Below are 20,171 nucleotides of genomic sequence, written 5' to 3'. Positions count from 1 at the left end.
ACCAACCGGTGATGGAGGGGACGGTGGATGTGCGCCAGTGGATTAGAATGTTCTGAACCGCAGACCCCAGCGCTATTGCAATCTGCCTACCCCTGCGGGACTTCAGTGGGTACATTAGGTCATTGGGGAGGCCCAGCAGGACATACGCCGGGAGTCGCGGCAGCTCTATCCCAAAGTGCTCATCCACCTCGTCCAAGACTTCTTTCCAGTAGGCGGTCAGCACTGGGCAATCCCATAGAATGTGTGTAAGGGTACCTTCCTGCCCGCAGCTCCGCCAGCACCCCTTGTCAGTGTGTTTATGCATTTCATACAGTCTCTCCGGGGTGTAGTACCAGTATGTGGACACCTTAGTGAATGTCTCCGTAAGGCCCGTGTGATATGCAGAGTGCCGAGCCCGATACGCAATTTGGTCCCATTCCTTGTGGCTGAGTGTCCTACCCAATTCCCTGTGCCAACGCTCCCTCCCCGGGTTGTAGTAGTGAAACGGCGGGGGTTGTAGGTGTTTATACAGATCAGTGATCAGTTTAGCGTCGGAGGTCCGAGTAGCCAACCACCGCTCGTACGGTGTAATTGGACGGGCAGCGGTGGCACGCACCTGAGGCTGGAGGGCCCAATGCCGAACTTGCATGTAGCGCAGTCTGTCCAGCTCCGTCAGGCCGAACTCCTGGCGGAGTTGCTGAAAAGGAACCACGCCTTCCGGGCCATAGATCTGGAAGAGTGCCCTGCAGCCCGCCCGTACCCAGTGGGAGAAAACCCCCGGCTCCATCCCTGGGGAGAAGTCCGGGTTGCCCGCAATGGGCGTGAGCGGCGAAGGGAAGGTGGTGAGGCCCCGGGTTTCGCAGACCGCGTCCCACACACGCAGGGGGACCCGCGTAACAAAGGAAGCGTAAAGATTAGGGGGGCGATGCGTGCGGCGCAAGAATGGAACCTCTTGTAAGGTGCGGCCCGCCACTGCCTGGTCTTGAAAAAGCCAATGTTTGTCGGACTCCCACCTGCTCCACTCCACCAGATAGCGAAGCTGTGCCGCCTGAAAGTACTTACGGAGGTCCGGAATGCCGAGACCCCCCGCTTCCGGAGCAAGCGTGGAGAGGACCCTCTTCATGCGCGGCCTGCGGCCCTGCCAGACAAAGCGGGAGATGTCAGCCTGCATTTGTCGGATCCAGCCCACCGGGGGTTGGAGCGGAAGGGCTCGGAAAAGATATAGTATCTGGGGCAGCACCGTCATTTTGACCGCCGCGATTCGCCCCAGCCAGGACAGCAGGCCTTTGTTCCATCGGCCAAGCTCGTCCTTGATCTTCCTGCTGAGGGAGGCATAATTGGCCGTAACCATCTCCGATAATGTAGGCGCCAGCAGAATCCCCAGATACGGCACCGTGGACGAGGACCACTGCATGGGGAAGAGCCGTTGAAGATCCCTCCTGGTTTCCGCAGCCAGGGACACGTCTAATGCCATCGACTTGCTCATATTCATTTTGAAGCCGGCCACCCCCGCAAAGGCGTCCAACTCTCGGAGGCAAGCAGGCAGCGACCTCCTAGGGTCGTCCAAAGTCAGCAGGACATCATCCGCGTAGAGACTGACGGTGTGGACGTACTGGCCCATCCGGACCCCGACAGCATCCGGATTATTACGGATCCTCTGAGCGAACGGCTCCATGTAGAGGGCAAACAGGAGCGGCGAGAGAGGGCAGCCCTGCCGCGTGCCGCGCTCGATGGCGAAGCCACCAGAGCTACACCCGTTTACCCGCACCGACGCTGAAGGATGCTTATAGCAATTAAATACCATGGTGCGGAACTTATCGCCGATTCCCAGTTTTGTGAGGACCCGCTCAAGATACGGCCAGTGAACTCTGTCGAAGGCCTTCTCCGCATCAACGGACAACAACATCCGCTCCCCCGAGATCCTTGAGGCCTTCTCCAGAACATGCGTCACCCTCTTGGTGTTGTCAACCGTCTGTCTACCGGGCACAAAACCAGCCTGGTCCGCCTCCACCAGATCGGGGAGGTGTGGACCCAGCCTGGATGCGAGAATCCCCGTGTACAACTTGAGGTCGACATTTAGGAGCGAGATGGGCCGGTACGAGCCGCAGAGGGCCCGGTCCTTCTCAGGCTTCGGGATTACCGCGACCGTCGCCCTCAGGAGATCCGGAGGGATGGCTCCCGGTTCGGAGAAGGAGTTAAACAGCCGCGTAAGGACAGGGGCCACGGTCGTGCAGAAAGTCTTGTAGAATAGCGACGTGTACCCGTCCGGGCCCGGGGCCTTGCCATGTTTCAGCCGCGCGATAGCCGAAATCACTTCCTCCACATGGATGTCCCGCTCCAGGTGGTCAGCCTGAGCCGGGTCCAGTACCGGGAGGGTCACCGACTCCAAATAGCTATCGGCATCCCGTGGCGAGGAGGGCTCCTCAGCATACAGCGCCTCGTAGAAGCCGCGGAAAGTCTCCGCTACCTCCGCGTCCCCGGAGACAACCCCCCCCGTCCGCACCCACCAGTTCTTTCACCACGCTGCGCTGTTGCGCGACCCGGAGCCGGTGTGCTAGGAGCTTGCCACATCTGTCCCCCCCAGTGTAGTAGGCATGTTTCAAGCGTAAGGCGGCGTACTCCGCCCTGTCAAGATCCAGAGCCGAGAGGAGCTTCCTCGCTGCCTTCAATTGCCTCCATACCCTCGGCGCTCCCGTACGACGGTGGACCTGCTCAAGCTCCCGGACTTGAGCTGTCAACTCATCCCTCTTCAGTTGCCGCTCCTTATTCTCGGCTGCAGAGATAGAGATGAATTCCCCCCGTAGGACGGCCTTCAGTGCCGCCCACTGTGTCGCCTGCGAAGTGTCAGTGTTGCTGTTGAGTGAGATAGTCCTGTATGACCTCCCCGACGCGTTGTACCACCGATTTTTTGTGTAGAAGTGTGTCCCGGAGGCGCCACGCCCCCCGAGAGGGGGAGGCCGCCGGCCACCGGAAAACGCCGGTGACTGGAGAGTGGTCAGACAGGGTCAGGACCCCGATGTCCGCCGCCGTGGCAGCGGCACGCATCGGTCCACTCACCAGGAGGTAGTCCAGCCGTGAGTAGGTGCGGTGTGCGTGCGAGAAGAAAGAGTAGTCCCTATCCGTGGGGTGCAGGGAGCGCCAGAGATCGTGCAAGTCCATTTCCGCAATCCGGGCCTTCCCAGCCTGGGACAGTTCCCCCGTCTGCGGAAAGCGCTGCGCCGATCTGTCCATCCCAGAGTCAAAGACAATGTTGAGGTCTCCGCCCAAGATAATGTGTCGGTCTGGGGAAGCAGTGACATCCACCAGCGCGGAATCCAGGAAGCGCTCTTGATGCTCGTTTGGGCTATAAACGGAGCCAACCGTAAATGCTATGCCTCCCAGGCGCATGCGATACGCAAGGAGCCTCCCCTTCTGTTCAGCACACTTATGCAACACCTCCCCCCGAAAGGAGCTCGCTAGGAGAATGGCCACCCCCGCTGTCTTGTTCGCTGCCGAGGAAAAGAACTGGGTGGGGAACTTAGCAGAGCGCATCCTATGGCAGTCTCGGGGCAATAAGTGTGTCTCCTGCAAAAGGCAAATGTCCGCCTGTGTCCCCTCCAGCAACGACAGGATCGCTCTGCGCTTCACCGGGTTATTCAGACCCTGAACATTAAGGGTCACTACCTTTAGGCCCGGCATTCCTCGCAGGGATCGGGAGCGCCATGCAATGGGTAGGGAATCAGCGGGTGGGGCGCGCGGGGCCGCAGCGCGGGACAAGCCAAAACAAAGCGGGCATAGACAACATCGGACGGGACCTTCCCAACCCCAAAACAACCCCCTCCCCCACCCAAAACCCAACCTCGGCAACTAGCCCTCCCCAAACTCAAACACCCCATAGTCTCAGTCAAGCCCCAAAACGGGCAAGTCCGTAGAAAAGAGCAAAGTGGACGTCCAGCCACTTACCTCCACCCGCTCCCCCCAACCCCCCCGCCCCGTGCCAAGCATGTTAAGAAGCTAAAGACATCTCCCCCCGGAGTGTGTGTTAGGCCGTCAAGGCCACGCTAGAGGAGCCGGTCGAGTCCCCGGCCGCCGCCCTCAGGGCGTCAGCCCTGTCCGCCCTAATGGTAGGGGAGTCCGGGCGCCCTGCACTGGTCGCTGAGCGCCGCCTCGTTGACCTCCGCCGATTCCGTCCTTCCGAGGACCTCCACGACGGCGTAGCTCCCTCCTCCTCCGCTGCCGTGAGCCCCAGGACACCACAAATGTCTTGCAAGGAGCGTAGCTGGTGTAATACTCCGTTCCACCGAAAAATCAGGCGGAAGGGGTGACCCCAAGAGTACGGCGTCTCATGCTCGCGCAAAAAGTCAGTGGCAATCCTAAAGGACCTGCGTTTCTGCAGAGTGATGGCGGAGAGGTCCTGGTAAAGCGCCACCGGCCGATCCCGAAAGGTCAGGGGCTGTTTCCTGCGGGCTTCAGCCATGATACGCTCCTTTAGTGGAAAGTCGGGCAGGAAGGCCAGAATGTCCGGTGGGGGTGCCGATGGCTGGCGCTGACGGCCAACCCTATGCGCCCTGTCGATGCTGATGGGAAAGTCCGTGGCCTCCCCCAGGATCTCTCGGAACAGGGCCCGCAGGTAGCCCCCCAGATCGGACCCCTCATCCGCAGTCGGCACGCCACGCACTCGGATGTTGTTCCTCCGAGATCTGTTCTCAAGGTCCTCAGAGTGGGCCTGGAGCTCCACACACTGTTCCCGGAGGCGAAGAACGTCCTGCTGGAGATGGACTATCTCCTCCGCTCGCTGTTGGCCCTCCGTCTCCGCCGCTTCCACACGCTCACCTAGGCCCTCCACCTCTCTGCGCACTTCACGGACCTCGCTGGCCACCTCCCGCTTCAGTGCCTGGAAGTCCTCCCTGAGGGAGCTAAACAGTTCCTCCATAAAGGCCCTCGTGACGGGTGGCTCCCCTCCAGTCACATCTGCCGGAGCCCGGGAGGGCCCCGGTGAGGGCTGTGTCCTGTCCCGCAAGTGCTGGGCCCTGCCAAGCATGTCCGGCAGAGTACGGTCCCCTTTCTTCGGGCCTCCTTTTCCAGACATCGCCAGCTCCGCAGTCGGGCACTGATCCAGGCGCCCCAGGGATGCTCAGCCGCCGGCAAGCACTCGGCCCGGGTATCCCCCACAAGTGAGGTCGCTGCGTCACAGGTGACAAAATGGCGGCCTAGTCCGGTCACCGTCAGCCGCAAGAGCTAGCGTGAGACAACCAAGGGGGCCGCAAAGGAGGGGTCCCAACAGCTCATCCCTCCGGTAGTCAATCCAGTAATAGCGGGAGGTCGCCCGCAGCCAGCAGCCAGGACTCCCGCGGAGGCCGCCACCACTGCTCCTTCGGGGACAAAATGGCGGCCGGTCGGAGCAAGCCAAAACGACTAGGCCCGGCGACACCTCCGGGGCCTCCGAGGCACCCCGCAGTAAAATAAGTTCCACCCCCGGCCCCCGATTGTCACGCACAGGGGGCCAGATGGTCCGACCCCATCAGAGAGTCCGCCGTACCTCGGCTAGGGGTCAGGGCTTCCGCAGTGCAAGGTGTCGCCATCACCAGTCCGAGTGCCGGGGCACCCGTCCCAAGCCTTCCACACCGTCGGGCCCCTTCCCGCCAGGCTCCTTCAGTCACCGTCGAGCGGCGGGCCAGATCCCCTCCAGACCGCAACTTTCAGCACCAGGCCCAACCGAGGCGCCCGGACAGCTCTCCAATACGCTCCGCCCCTCGGGCTCGCCGCCGTCGTTCCTTGATCTCGGGCGAACTTTTGGGGGGGGTTTCCCCGGGGCGATCCGGACAAAAACAGCACCGGTGTATGCCCCTGATGTTCCGCCACGCTCCTCTCCCGCGCCGAGCCTCAGCGGGGGGAGAGAAGCATAAGAAAAGGGCTTTAGCTTGGCCGGGCCGGAGGAGCTACGGGAGGAAGCGTCCGCTCACCCCGCCATCTTGGCCACGCCCCCAAATTATTATTTTTTAAAACACCTGGAGATTAAGTGATTTGCCCAGAATCACAGGATGTCGAGGATAGGGCAGCGAGAGCCATGAACACCGCCGCCTTTCTCCGAGGTCAAGCAGAAATGCCTCGGAGAAACGCAGCGGCATTTTCAGATTCGGGGGCGTGTTTTTCTTTCTCTCCTCTTGCCATTGGCTGGAATGTTTACATTCCAGAGGAGAGAAAGAAAGTAAAAAAACACGCCCCCGAATCCGAAAAAGGACGAGGCTTAAACGGACAGACGCACCTCTCCTCCAAAGGCTGGCCTCCGTTTAGGAAGCCAGCCTAAACGACCCAGCCAGGATTCGACCCCGTGCTAGATCTGCAGGGAGATCCAAAAGATTCTTAAAAGATAATATGTTGAAGGCATATGTCACTGAAAAAGATAATTATCAAAGCCTGGAAAATTAGGAGCAGATTGCTTTGAAAAACAATAGTGAAAATGAGTCACTGCTTGATCTTGCAAATATCTCATTCCTCTAATTAAGGCTTTACGGGGGATAAAAATGCAGGTTACTGGGTTCATATTAATTGATGAGGTGCCTAGTTTAGGCTAGAATGGGGAGACAGACACGATCCAGGGCACTAGACCAATTGCAAAGCGACAGATGAAACTACACAACCACCGAGGATTTATAGAAAATTTAGAACACCATAACCTTTTCTTAAAGATACAGTTTATAGTGCCGGCTTGAAAATAAAATGCAGATAGACTGGACACCCCCTGAGAAAGATCTGGCACCCTCAACGCCGAGGAATAACGAATGCAGACTAAGAAAGCCACTCAGAAGTCAGTGAAGAGCTTCCTTGAAACTACAGAAAATAGTGGTGGACTCCACAAACCGGTGGTAATTTAACTTCCTGCAACATTATGGCACTAACAAAAGCGGACTTTATACTTTGTGCTTCCTTATGCTATTTCCACCCAAATAATCTTTTGAAATTCATATCTTTGATTCCCCTGAATGTTTTTTTTTTCCATTTTGGTGTCTCTATTATATTTAACTATTTTTCTAATTCGTTGGGTATTTTTATTGCTTTTTTATTTAGACTAAATTACCATTTTAGGATTGCAGAAATACTTAACACATTACCTCTAAATTAAGCCTATCTAATCTGTGCCATACCTACTAGGGGGTTGAGTTCAGTTTTATTTAGTGACTGTAGTGGTTCACCCTCACAAGGATTGTGATTATTACTTACCCGCCTCAACTAATAATCCAAATTCTCACAGCAGCCATTAGGCTATCAAAGGGGATCGTCTCAACATGCACCTATCAAACCTCCTGCTCCATGTGAGAACATCAAAAATGTAATGGGAAAACTTCAGAAGCCATGACTGTATACTTTGAAGGTAGTTACCCACTCTCATTCCATCCCAGACTCATCAGCAGAGAATGTTGCCAAAAAAAAAAAAAGGGGGAGGTGGTTTCCTGGAATCCTTTCTCTCCCCCAAAACATCGGATATTCTCTGTCAACCGTGACTCCATCAAAAATTTTACTTTGCACAATCTGAGGAATCCGTAAAAGCTTACACTGATTCTCCCTGGGGGGTGTTGCTTACCAGGCACCTTGAAAAACAACCCATCTGGTTAGGAGCCCCACCTCAACACTTCCTTTTCCACTAACTTGAAGATAATGCACATCAAATGTCCTTTATAGAAACATGTACTTGACGTGGTGATTGATCTAATTTCAGATAAATTGTGATGGGCACCTTCCTGGTAAAGTTGATATGGAAAGTAGTATTCAAGCAAATTAACACTGTTCTTGAAAAGAAGGTCTTTGCTAATTTTCAAACTGAATTCCAGTTAGCAAGCAGTACAAAATTATCCCTCATGGTGATGTAGGATGATCGCAATAAAACAGTGACCGATCGCCTCTTCCAAAGACTTTTGCTTTGACATAGTCCACCTAATTATAGGAACAGCCCCATCACCTCTTAAGAATATGAACGTAATCATGGACACCGATCCCAGAAATTCCAAATATCAACTAGGCATCCAAATCCCTATACCCTTAGCATCCGGATAAGAAATGTCTCCTGTCGAGTTCTGCATCAGGTCCAATCGCCCTAATCCTACCCTGCCTACTTCATGCCAATTCCTCCAGCCCTTCAAGCTCTATGCCAAGAGTCAGTACCTAGGAGCATCAACTTCTGTGAAAATTGCACTGCACAGATTGTCTGTTCATGTTACTGTTAGAGTTTTCGAAAATGCCAATGCATCAATTACCTTCACAGAAAGAACTTTTTCACCTTTTGTGAAATTTATGTTTGAAAGGCAGTTCTGCTGAAAGTACTTTAGTATTATAAAATCACAGAAAGAACCTCTGGTAAACCTCTGCTTATTATGCCAAGGTTCAGAAAGTCCCAACGCAGTGAATCATTCTTTTCATTAAAGAAAGAGAAAAGGCATCACAGTGTATCCTAAACTGGAAACAAACTCCCTTCAACCATGTTGAACTTCAAAGAGCTTTAAAGACGCAGTTATTAAACCGTCACCCCACTATCCCCCTCTACCCATCAAATGATCAGTTTGGATTAAGAACAGCAAGCATTTTACAAAAATAAAACTGTATTGCCCCTTTTTATATGAATATATGTTATACAAGTCCCACCTGGCGTGGAGCTCTAATCCACAGGAACAGAGTTCTTTTATTTTGATTAGCTGTGTGTTCGATTTCCTCTCTGAGATGGTCAGCTTTTGAGATGGCCTCCATAGACATAAGTGGAGGCTATGTGGTGTGCTATATGTAAACAGCCTCCAGAGTCCCACACGCTCTAGTAATAGAAGCTCAATGTGGTCAGCTATTTGTATCCAATTTAACAATCGCATCCTGCAGGATCCAATGCCTAAAGTTGTCAGCAAGGACCTCATCTCTTGGGTGCTCTCTGGATACCATCAGGTATTTACAGCATGGAGGAAGCAGACAGGTAGAGTGTACAAGTTTTACTTCCATCTAATGCCGGCAATACTTCTAAGGTCCATGTTAAGGCAATTCCTCCTCTCAAAGTCTATGGCACAACATTCAAAACAATTCATCAGCAGAATGCCAACACCAAACAGTGGCTGGCAAGCACTCAATCAAAGAATATAAACAAAGGAACAATGATGATAACACCTTTCTCAAACTATCGGGCAAAATAAAAAAATAAAAGACACCAATCATTAAAGAACACATTCTGAAAGAAATGCATCAGCCTGCATTATACGTGCCTAGCTAAATTGGATGAAGTATCATCTGCATTACACTCGTTATCAAATGATACCAAGGGCCAGATGAGTAGTCTATACGTTGCAAAGGAGCAATTTGCATTTCCAAGCATTGGCCACCATCACCGCATGCGGTAAGGTTTGTTACAATTCTGTCTGCATAAATGTCAAATCCCAGCTGCCAAAATTGTACCATAGGAGTACCCGATATTCCAAGGTGGGCTTTGTGGGTCATCAATAATCAACAAGCATACACACCAATGAAGGTGCATGCAGGTCTCTCTTCCAATGAGAGTTTATCTTTTGCATTCAAAATTGACATTTTTAATAGATGCTTGCAGTTCTTTTCAGTCATCTGTTACATAACTTTTCACTTGCAGAAACAATACTTTGCTGTTCTTCTCCACCCATCTGTCCTCATTAAAGTCACAAGACAAAAAAACATCCCAAATTGTTCCTCATCACACCCCATTCAGTGGCGTTTGAGTTTATTTGCCACGAATGTCCCGTGGTCCAGTTTTAATGTGGCTCTGCAAATCAGGCCTCTCAGCAGGAGACTCTCGGGGTAGCGAGAGCAACCAGCCACAGGGTACTCAGGGAAGTGGGGTGGAGTGAGGGGGGAATTGGGGGTCTGCAAGAGCTCAGATCAACAATCAGACAATATACTGTCCATGGCCAGTGCTTATCTTTTTAGAATAGAAAGTATTTTTAATTAGGACAATATTAAATACTACACACTTGAATCAATCCATTATACATGCTTGTTGTTATACGTTGTGCTAATCAAGTTACTACACCACAGCCATTTTCCTCCCTTTGCTTTCCTGCTTCACTGAAACTTATAGAAAGGAGAATGTAGGGATTAGGCTCAGGAGCAGATTGATCAAAGTTCTATTGGATCTGTTAACCAACTCAGTTTAAAGTCTTTTGAATGGTTTTAAGTTCTGACAATCTCAGGAGGAGCAGTGGTTTTACCAGTGTGCCTCTCATTCTCTCGTCTATAGGTGCAGGTATGCCCCAGGGTTACCTGCATTCTCTCAGCAGCCACCCAAGCTGTGAAAAGGAGCGCCGTTTCTGCCCATTCAGAGCAGACTCCTGGACTTGTTAACTGCAGTAACAGCTCTCCGAAGGACGATCTCCATGGACTTTGCTCATGCAGACTCCAGTGATGGCACCAGTCTTCAATAGTGGCAGAGCTTGGGTCGCTGTGAACTGGTGCTTCAGCTGGCAGTGCTTTGGTTCACAAGTTGCCATCATTAGCATCAGTCACTAAGTTCAGTTTGCTGTCGTTTTCACAAAGACACTTTCACTAATACTGTACAGAGATCAGAGGACTCCTCAGCACAGGTCACTCCTAGATCACTTTCTCAATTTCCTCCAGGTGTGCCTCATGCTGGCAACGCTATCCCTTCCTCAACAGTCTGTACCTTTGCAGGCCAGGTAGTCCACCCTCTCTTAGCAGGAAAGCTGGCTTCTTCAGGTAGATCCTCAGCTTCTTCAGCAGAAAGAAATAGGTTCAGGTGATGTGTCCTCGCCTCTGGGGGCTGGCCGTCAGATGTAAGCCCCAGTTATGCACAGTTCTTCAACAACTCTTCGGAGTGTGAAGATTCTTACTTGGTCAAGAACTTGAAACTGGAACCCACTTTCATACACATTTTCTAGACAGGTGACATGGATCCACTGTCTCGAACCTGAGAAACAGTTTTGGGTGGTTCTCTTTCAAGTGTCCTTCTCAGGCTGCCTTCCAGACACAGCCTTTATGTAAAGTGATATTTCTTACAGCAGATGGCACTGGAACTGTCTCCAAGTAGGAGCAACCACAACATGGTCACAAGGAAATGTGAGTTTCTGCGCCTGGCTTCCTAAACCAGTAATCATGGTCAGAAAAGGGTGTGGCCTAGAAACTTGCTTACCTTGAACAACAAACTGCAATCCCCACAGTCAGCCTTACGGTTTCTCTCTGATTTTCAGGAGGTACTGGCCACACTTACGGTCAATAACTCTTCCATCCTATTATTGGGAGACTTTAATTTTTGGCCTTCAGATCCAGCGGAATGTCCGTCCTCAAGAGAGTTCTCAGATACCCTTCAATCCCTCAATTTTGTGTCACATGTTCATTCTCCCACTCATGTCAAAGGACACATCTTAGATCAGATTTGGTCCTTGAACTGTCCGGTGGACTCCTTGTCCATCTCACCCTGCACCTGGTCTGACCATCATTTGATTTCGTTTACCCTTCCCATTAACCCTACTGTTAGGCCCCCGCTCCCAAAGAATGTTTGGGTCCACTCATGGAGCAGAGTGGATCCGGAGAATCTATCCGCATTACTAACCTCTTCCTACCCTACCCTACAAGGCCTATCCACCCTCTCTCAGGCCGTTGCCATTGAACATTGGCTCTCCTCAGGCTGTGATTCCATTGCCCCGCTGAAGCGGGTGACTTCAAAGCGGGAGAAGGATGCAAACTTGTGGTTTAACGAGGATCTTAAGACCATCAAACTAGCGGTACGCCGAGCGTGCCTGGAGGAGGAATTATTGTCCCTTACTCAGATCTGAGTTTACCACTATCCTGGCTCAATATAAGAAGGCCATCTTGGCTGCAAAAACGGCCTACTTTTCCTCAAAGATTCTTGCAGCTGAGAATCAACCGAGGGAAATTCTCGATTGTCCACAATTTGGCATTCTCCGATAGGACATCTCTTAAGCCCTCCCCTTCCCAGGACCTTTGTCACTCTTTAAATAATTTCTTTATTGAGAAGATTGCTATTATTAAAGCCAACATTCCCTCACCCCCCCTCACTTTTGTTGACCCTCAGTGTCCTCCACCTAAGGGACAACTCGATGCCCTTCCCCTCCTGACTAAGAAATCCTTGACCTCGATAATTCCCCTAGTTAAATCCGGCTCTCCATTGGACACTTGCCCCGCGCACATCCTTCGCCACATTTATACAACTTGTCCAGACCCCCTTCTTCACTTCCTCAACAGTTCTCTTTCCCAGGGGGTTGTAGCCAATTCACTGAAAACAGCTGTTATTGTTCCCATCTTAAAGAAGCCCGGCGCTGACCCTTCGGTCCCCACCAATTATCGCCCCATCTCCCTCCTACCATTTCCGGCTAAGGTGCTCGAACGCCCTGTTACCAGTTCTTTGAGCACTTTTGTGGAGGAGTATGGGGTTTTGACTCCCCGCCAGGCCGGCTTCCGCCCCGCACACTCTACGGAGTCCGTAGTACTCTCGGTCCTTGACAACCTCAGAGAGGGAATGGACACCAACCAGGCCCAGGCTTTGGTCCTCCTCGATCTCTCAGCCGCCTTTGACACGGTTGACCACACCATCTTGCTTTCCCGTGTCAGGGCGGCGGGGATCGGGGGTACCGCCCTGGTGTGGTTATCCTCCTTCCTGAGGAACCGCACCCAGGCTATTCGCCTGGGTGACTTTTCTGCGGACTTCCGGAAAGTTCAGTGCGGGGTTCCCCAAGGTTCCTCCCTTTCACCTCTTTTGTTTAACCTCTATATTGCCCCCCTTATTTTTTCGTTGCAGCAAATGGAGGTCAGCGTATACAATTATGCGGATGACCTCCAACTTGTTTTCAATCTCTCTTCTTCTTCTGCTTCCATCTTAAATTTCCAGTCCATTATGATTTTTATCCGGGACTGGATGAACCACAACCACTTGAAACTTAACCCGGACAAGACCGAGTTGGTGTTGACGGGTGGTTCCTCCAGTCCCTGGTCTCCACTTTTTTGGCCCCCTTCCCTTGGTTCTTCCCCGGTCCCTTCTACCTCAGTTAAAACTTTAGGTATCAAACTTAATTCTCAGCTCACTCTTCACTCCCAGGTTAGCTCTGTGGTGTCTTCTTCTTTTCTGTCACTACGCACTATCCGCAAGGTATCCCGCTTTTTCTCCTTTGATGCCTTAAAATTGATCATCTTGGCGATGGTTATCTCCCTCCTGGATTATGGCAACGCCCTATATGCAGGTATACCTGCATATAGTTTAAGGCGTTTGCAGTTGATCCAGAACCAGGCGGCACAGTTGGTGTTCAATCTTCCAAAATCCCATCACGTAACATCCCTTCTCAAATCCTTACACTGGCTCCCTGTCCGTGAACGCGTCCAGTTTAAGCTTGCTTCTATCATCTTTCAAGCACGACTGGGCGCGGCTCCGGCCTTTATTTCATCTGAGATCGTTCCCTACGTTCCAACTAGGGAACTACGCTCATCCACGCAATCCCTGCTGTCAGTCTCCCATTTCCGGAGGAAGAAGTGGGGAGGATCGAAGTTTGCGACCCTTGCCCCAGTCCTGTGGAATTCCCTGCCTTTAGAGCTTAGATCTCTAACTTTCTACCCCCAATTCCGGAAAAAGCTCAAAGCTCATCTATTTGCTAAATTTTTTAACTAGATCATTTGCTGTTTTTGTCTTCTTTTTATTATTTTCTGCTATTTCTACTCTGGGGATCTGTCTGTTGCAGCGCCATGAAACCGCTGGTGAAAGTGCGCTATATAAATATTTTTAAACTCCAACTCACTCCTCCGCTCTATCAAATGAAATTGCTCAAGAAGATCCAATTAGCAGCACCTTTCCAACAAAATGCATCCCCTGTCTCCATCCTTTTAGCTTCAGTGTCTGACTCAAACATCTAGCCACAGGAATGCAAGCAATACACTTCCAACACCTGATGAAGGTATCCTCACCTTGTGCTATGCTAAACCAGAGGCATACAAAATAAACCCTGCTGGCATCCGTACTTAGACTCACACAGTCCCATCAAACATGAGTCAGGCTACATGAAGGATGTCAGAGCAAGGGCTTGGGTCACACATATCTTCATAACGGTGTCACTAGGTAATGCTCTTCTTGACACATAAAAAAGGTTTAGTCACACTATACTTTATAAAACATTGTACAATGCCACCATTGCTTTACGTGGTAAACCCAGCCATGGACAGGAGCAGGCTACTCACTATGAGAACATGTCCTCAACCTCACATTAACAAGAAAAGGTCTTGGTTTCTACTAGCATGCATGGTTAGCATGATGCCAGGGTCAAAATGAAAGTCAGGATACGAGATTCACATGGAGTCAGGTACTCAGCACAGGGGAACCCACTTGAATACCACGCAGGGCACATTTCCCTACCAACATTCCTGCTTCCACATGCTTTTGCACTGTTCCCACTGAACCGTCATATGGCAGTCATTGATAATAAGCTACAATGACTAGTGGGGTGTGAATCCCGGGTACAAATCCCTCTGTTTACAGTATCCCTCTAAGTACAAGCATATAAATAATCAGTTTGAGGTCAACGCGTAGATAGAAATTGGCCTCACAGATTTACAGTCTGAATTTTTCTGCCAACCACACTCAAATTCGAGACGCATACTGCTCGGTTACAAAGTAATAATTTTGTTCAACTTCACGTACCCATTAAGCAAAAGCAATGTGTTTTACACCTTCTCCTTTTAGAGCCAGTACTACACCCAAGTCATAATTTCTGACACTTGATGAGATAGTGCATTGCATTCTGGAGATAAACAGCTGCTGCAGGAACAATGCTTCAAAATGGATTTTTTAAATAATTAAAACCTTTTGATTTGTTGTTGTTACCATTCGACTTGTTATGCATCTTAATGAAAACCCTAGGTCCGTTTAAAAGAGACATTCTGAGGCATCAAGTGCCTCAATACCATAATAGTTGGTGGTCTAGAAATGTCAACCAGCGTCCACCAACACAGGCCAAACGCTCCAGAGTGCCAGGATCACAGAAATGTAATTGCATTTGCACAACCCTGGAGACCAGGTCTTGTTTGGTGATACACGCCTGGCACTGAAAATGTGCTCCTTGCTGCCAAACATCTTTTTGGGGATGTGTATATCCTCATTGCAAACACTCTTCCCTAGGGCTGCACCTGCCATTCCTCTATATGCCCCCCTGAAACAACATCATCCCTACTTCGGTCTTCTGTCCCTGCACTTACCTCCCTTCCATATGCTTCTAGACAACAACTTCCTGATGGCCCACTGGAAATTCTCCCAACCACAGGCCTCGAGAAATCTACCTGTCCACTCGCTATGGAGAGTCAGATTTTATTAGGGCGAGCTATTTTTAAGGATTACTGGCCCATTCTGGCCACGCCGACGAAGATAAGGTCTTCTGTTCACTCACAAAGTGAATGACCTATAAAGATGCCCTTAAATCTTGTTTTTAGCTAGTCACATTTTATCTCCGAGTTCAGAGACAGAGGTCAAACGTCCGTTTCGGTCTTCCAACAATTAACTTTTAATTCAGAGAAATAAAAGTAGAGGATGTTGTATAGTGAACTGTCTGACAATGTTTCTGTACAAAAAGTGTTAAATGAAAGGCTGTAAGATGTCAGGTTTTTTTTCTCTAACATTTAAATAGCTAATACGTGAACTGTACAAACATCTCAAATTAGATTTCATTAGATATAAAAGCACATTTTATTTGTTATTCTATGTGATGAAAACAAGATTTTAATAGGATGAAAACAAATCAGACTACTTTGTTATGTGCAATTGATAAACATTTTTGCTGAAACCCATTCCATAGTAGAATGTTTATACACTATGTAGTTTTATCAGTAAAACTGCATGTTAGTGCAAAAGATTATGGCCATTTCAATTGAAAATATGCTGTCTGTAAAAGACAGTGCACATGCACATCATGCTTTAGTAGTAGATTTAATAAAAGGTAATTTTTACAAATGAACTGAGAAATATTCTTCCCCCGCCTTGATTGCAATGCTATTAGTAAACCAAGAGGCAAGTCAGGATCATGTGCACTCTATATGTGAGCTAGATTTTTTATCGTATATGGAGCAAGCGATTACTCTATTAAATCAAATGAGGTTTTTTTGTACAGCAGAAATGCTGAACTCACATCTGAAGGTGCTCTTGTGATAATGAAGAAAAAGGAGTCTCTGTAAAATAAAATATTTGCCTATGATCACACACTTTGAGACCATTTTACGGGTCAAGTACATTACAGTTAGGTCGAGTTAATTATTCAAGTTACTAGATCTGCAAGTCTAGTAACATTTTTATGATTTTCCGAGGCCTGAACCTTCCTTTCAGGCATCTGTATGCCCCTCCGACCGTCCTCATTCTAGCTGTCCTCTTGCCATTGAATTATTTACCCCACCAACCTCCCCACTCAGGTTCCGCTTTGGCACTCACAGTGCCCTCAACCCGCTTGTTCCCAGAGGCCAGCATAAGTTCTCCTTTCATCCTGTGGCTAGGCCACTGCATGCAGTCTTAGACAATAACCCAGACATATTGCCTTTATCAATGGACGCTACAATAGGTTGATAACTAACTAAACATTAAAGTTTGGTATTGGAACAGCCTCAAGACCTCCACCTTCTCCCTTAGGGAAATTTGGAACAGCCTCAAGACCTCCACCTTCTCCCTTAGGGAAATTCAAAACTGGGCGAGAAACAGTAAACTTAAGGTGTTGCCTATCTCTAAACAAAGAACCAGTGAAGCGGTCTAGCGGCCAAGAATATCAGATACCATGTAAAATTGCTCCTAAGCATCAAGCATTTCCTCCTGAAACAAGACTTTAAAAAAGCCCCAGTTATTCCATGCATAGACAATAGAAACTGGTTGGATTGCCTAATTTTCGCCTAGCTGCCTTGAAAAGGCTCATCCATTTGGCAGGGTGTCCGACCTCCACGACACAAAGATTTCAGAGCAGTTCATCGGTCCTTTCATGACTAGTTTAGCTCCCTGTCACTTTCCTGGCAATTAAGACCGCGTGCATCACCTACAAGACGATTCACATAAAAAAAATAAGTAAAAAGAAATACTAGTCTCAAAATCTTCAGCACTTTGGCAGAAACGTTAAAACACAGACTCTGATCAAGCTGCACACTGGCTGAATGAGAAAGTCTTTCGCCCTAAAATAATTATACTCTGGAAACGCGCCAAACATCTGGAACATTATGCCAACACATATCCGAAATGATAGGTCAATCTCCGCTATTTAAAGAGCACAGCAACATCTAAAACACCTTTCAAAATCTGTACCTACAGTATCTAATATCCACAAACCTACACGATTAAGACTTGAATACTTGTCCAAACAAACTCCCGTTTTTAGGTCTCGCCTAGCAACGCAGCGCATGTGGTGCTCACTTGCGAGATCTATTGTCGTGGATTTCCCTTACGAAGCAGGGGTGGAAGCTCCACCCATGCTTCTAATTGGCGCGGGTCCAAAATACGGGGTTTTCATAGGAAGGGAGGCATGTTTTGTTTCCTCCCCGTCTCCTTTTTGTTGTGCCTGCCCGGAAAGGAGCTGTGCAGGCGCACTGCGTCTCTTTTGCTAGCGCACGGCTGCATGCGTACTTTCGGATTCACAATGGCTGTCAGCAACGCTTCATTTCTCGTCTCGCACCGCTGCTCTGCCCGACTACCTTCCTCTCTCGCTCCGGGTGTCCACCTCTTGCTGTAAGGAAGGCACGTAAGTGCAAGTTCACGCTGTTTCTTGTTCCAATTAATAGCACAGGAATTATTCCAAGCACACGCCTCATGTGACTAAGCAGCCACGGGGCCGTTGCCAATGTCTCAGGCTTTATAGCGTTGCTTCCCCTGCCAGCCGCCTTTCGGAGCTGGCCGCGCTCTAACACAGGCAACAGCAGGCGGCTGAATCCCGGAACTGCTCATTCGAAACCAATTAATAAAGCTCCCCGATCAACCCTGTGACGTTCCCACAGGATCAGGGCCAGCAGACCCGTCCAGAGCTACAGAGCAGCCACCAAATGCCTTAAAAATGTAAACATATCACATACTCTGGAAGGGCCGCGGGAACGAAAGGCATCACACACACCTTAAGAGCAGCCCGTGCTGTCCCCGCCCCATGCTGCACTTAAACCCTGAACTGCACTCCACGATTCTACTGCACTGCACTCCTGCCCGCCACCTCGGCATCACACCCCACCCCTGCTCTGAACTCCACCCTTGTACTGCACTCTAACCCACAACTGTACTCAAGCAATGTACTGCACTCCACCCATCCACTGCAGTGCACTACTGCCCTTCACCCCTGCACTACACTCTAGCCCTGCACTCAGACACTGTACTGCACTCCAAAGTTTCTCTTAAAAAAATCAAAAGGCTATATATGAAGTAATCAGTTAAGAAACAGCCCTTTCAAACTGCCTGCCTTCTACCGTGCTATTTATTTAAACTTCTACATTTTATTTCTTTGTTCCGATAGCAAGTCAAAACTCCGTCATATATTAGAACATAGCATCTACAGGAATGGGTAGGGTTAAAAAATACAGTTAGCCACACTCTGCGGTCTTACATAGAATAATACAGCTAACCAGACTTCATAGGGTTGGATAGCAGCGCTGTCACACAGGTGATGGAAACCTTACAGGTTCAAGCAGTGATAGTATACCATCTACACAAAAATATCCTCTACGGAGGAAGACGATCGCTGGCATTCCGGGTGATATTAGGTTCACCAAGCACTCTGACTACGAGACTGCACAGGGCTTCAAAGCATAGCCCTGTGCAGTCATGTGTTTGTTATGTCAATCACTCCCTCTCCCCCGAAGCAGTCACCTACACTAAGGGCAGCAGCGGACTGTTATTACATACCGCGTCTCTGCTGTCCCCTCGGCTCCATACTTATAGGTGCATCGCGAACAAAATAGGCAGACAGCCGAGCCCACAGCGGGGCAGTGCCTTACTGCACTACAGCTCAACTCTGGGGTGTTAAGAGCAGGCGGCACACAAGGCTAGGGGGCACCGTGCAGAGCAATGATTCCAAGCAGCCAGCCCAGCTGACATCTGCAAAGGTCCATTTTCATCCTCCCCTTTATGTGAATACCTAATCGCAACCCAACTCAAAGGCAACATATGTATTCAGTTTCCTTCGTCCAGCAACACAAAGAGGAGCCTGTTTTGTAGCTGGCAAAATTTAAACACAGGCTTTCAAACTGTTGACAGTCTTCATTAGTCAAATGACCCGTTTTTCACGTGTGGTGTGAAACATCCTTCAGTAATACTTATGGGGGCCTCCGAAGCTAGTGTAAAAGGAATACCATTACCATTTACAACGCCAATAGCTCTAACTTTCACCAATGCGAGACCTCTTACATTACAAATGCGTGTTATTACCTGTACCCGAGTTGTTGATAAACTACCTTGTCTGAAGACCGGAAAACCACAACGTTATTGACATCTGAAGGGCAGAACCAAATGCCTGGTAACTCTCAAATCCCCCCGAGATCTCCCTTCTATCTACACCATGGTGTCATCCCCTGTGACCTGCCACAGGGCACTCACCACCCCCTTTGACCTGCCCCAGGGAACTCACTGCTCGCTCTCCGCTCCCCCGTTTCTCTCCCTGGAGGGAGACCGCTGCCGGGTCCTGCCACTGCCCCTGGTGCTGCGGATCCAGCTCCACTGCCCCCCACAGGCCCGGGTGTGCCGCTGGAGGTAGGTGGGCCGGGGACGCCCAAGGCGGAGGGGCTGGGTTTGGTTTCTTGGATGGGGGCAGGCACGGCGCTCGGCGGCTCCGGTTGCTCTCCCACCCCGCCGGGGGCAGCGGTGCTCATGGTGGACGAGGTGGGTCAATACACGTCTCGCCCTCTACAACTGGGTCGGCTGCCGGCAGCCAGTGAGAGACCTCGTACACAGAAAGCTGTGACAGCGCGCGCTCAGGCACGATACGGCGCAGACATTAAGACGAACAGTCCTCTTGAGCAATCTCAGATTCCTATTGGTCAGAAACGGTCGTTTCCCGACAGCCTGTGCTTTTAGACTCTGACGTCAAAGGGCTGCGCGGTGGTATTGTTTATGGGCGGGACTAAAATGTTTTCCTGTCACATTAAACTATGAGCTATGAAAACAAAGGGAGGACTATTGGCTGAGTCTCTATTTGACATGTTCGCTCGAGAAAATCACGTGACCTTCAATAATGGCTATCAAATATGCTATGCCATAGAGA

General features: G+C 49.9%; 1 protein-coding gene across 1 annotated transcript in view; it reads right to left on the bottom strand.

The window, feature by feature from the left end:
• TAF10 (TATA-box binding protein associated factor 10) overlaps positions 1 to 19,928 on the bottom strand; it is a 46,342-nt gene extending 26,414 nt beyond the window's left edge. Inside the window, exon 1 of the mRNA XM_085623461.1 lies at positions 19,539 to 19,928. Within this exon, the coding sequence (XP_085479587.1) occupies positions 19,539 to 19,779 (241 nt within the window). The 5' untranslated portion in view covers positions 19,780 to 19,928. The remainder of the gene's footprint in view (positions 1 to 19,538) is intronic.
• Between the last annotated feature and the right edge of the window lie 243 nt (positions 19,929 to 20,171).

Source organism: Triturus cristatus, chromosome 8 (genome assembly GCF_964204655.1).
Source record: "Triturus cristatus chromosome 8, aTriCri1.1, whole genome shotgun sequence".
Classification (NCBI taxonomy): domain Eukaryota; kingdom Metazoa; phylum Chordata; class Amphibia; order Caudata; family Salamandridae; genus Triturus; species Triturus cristatus.
Note: the sequence above shows the minus strand (reverse complement) of the source record. Positions and strands in the feature narration are given on the sequence as shown.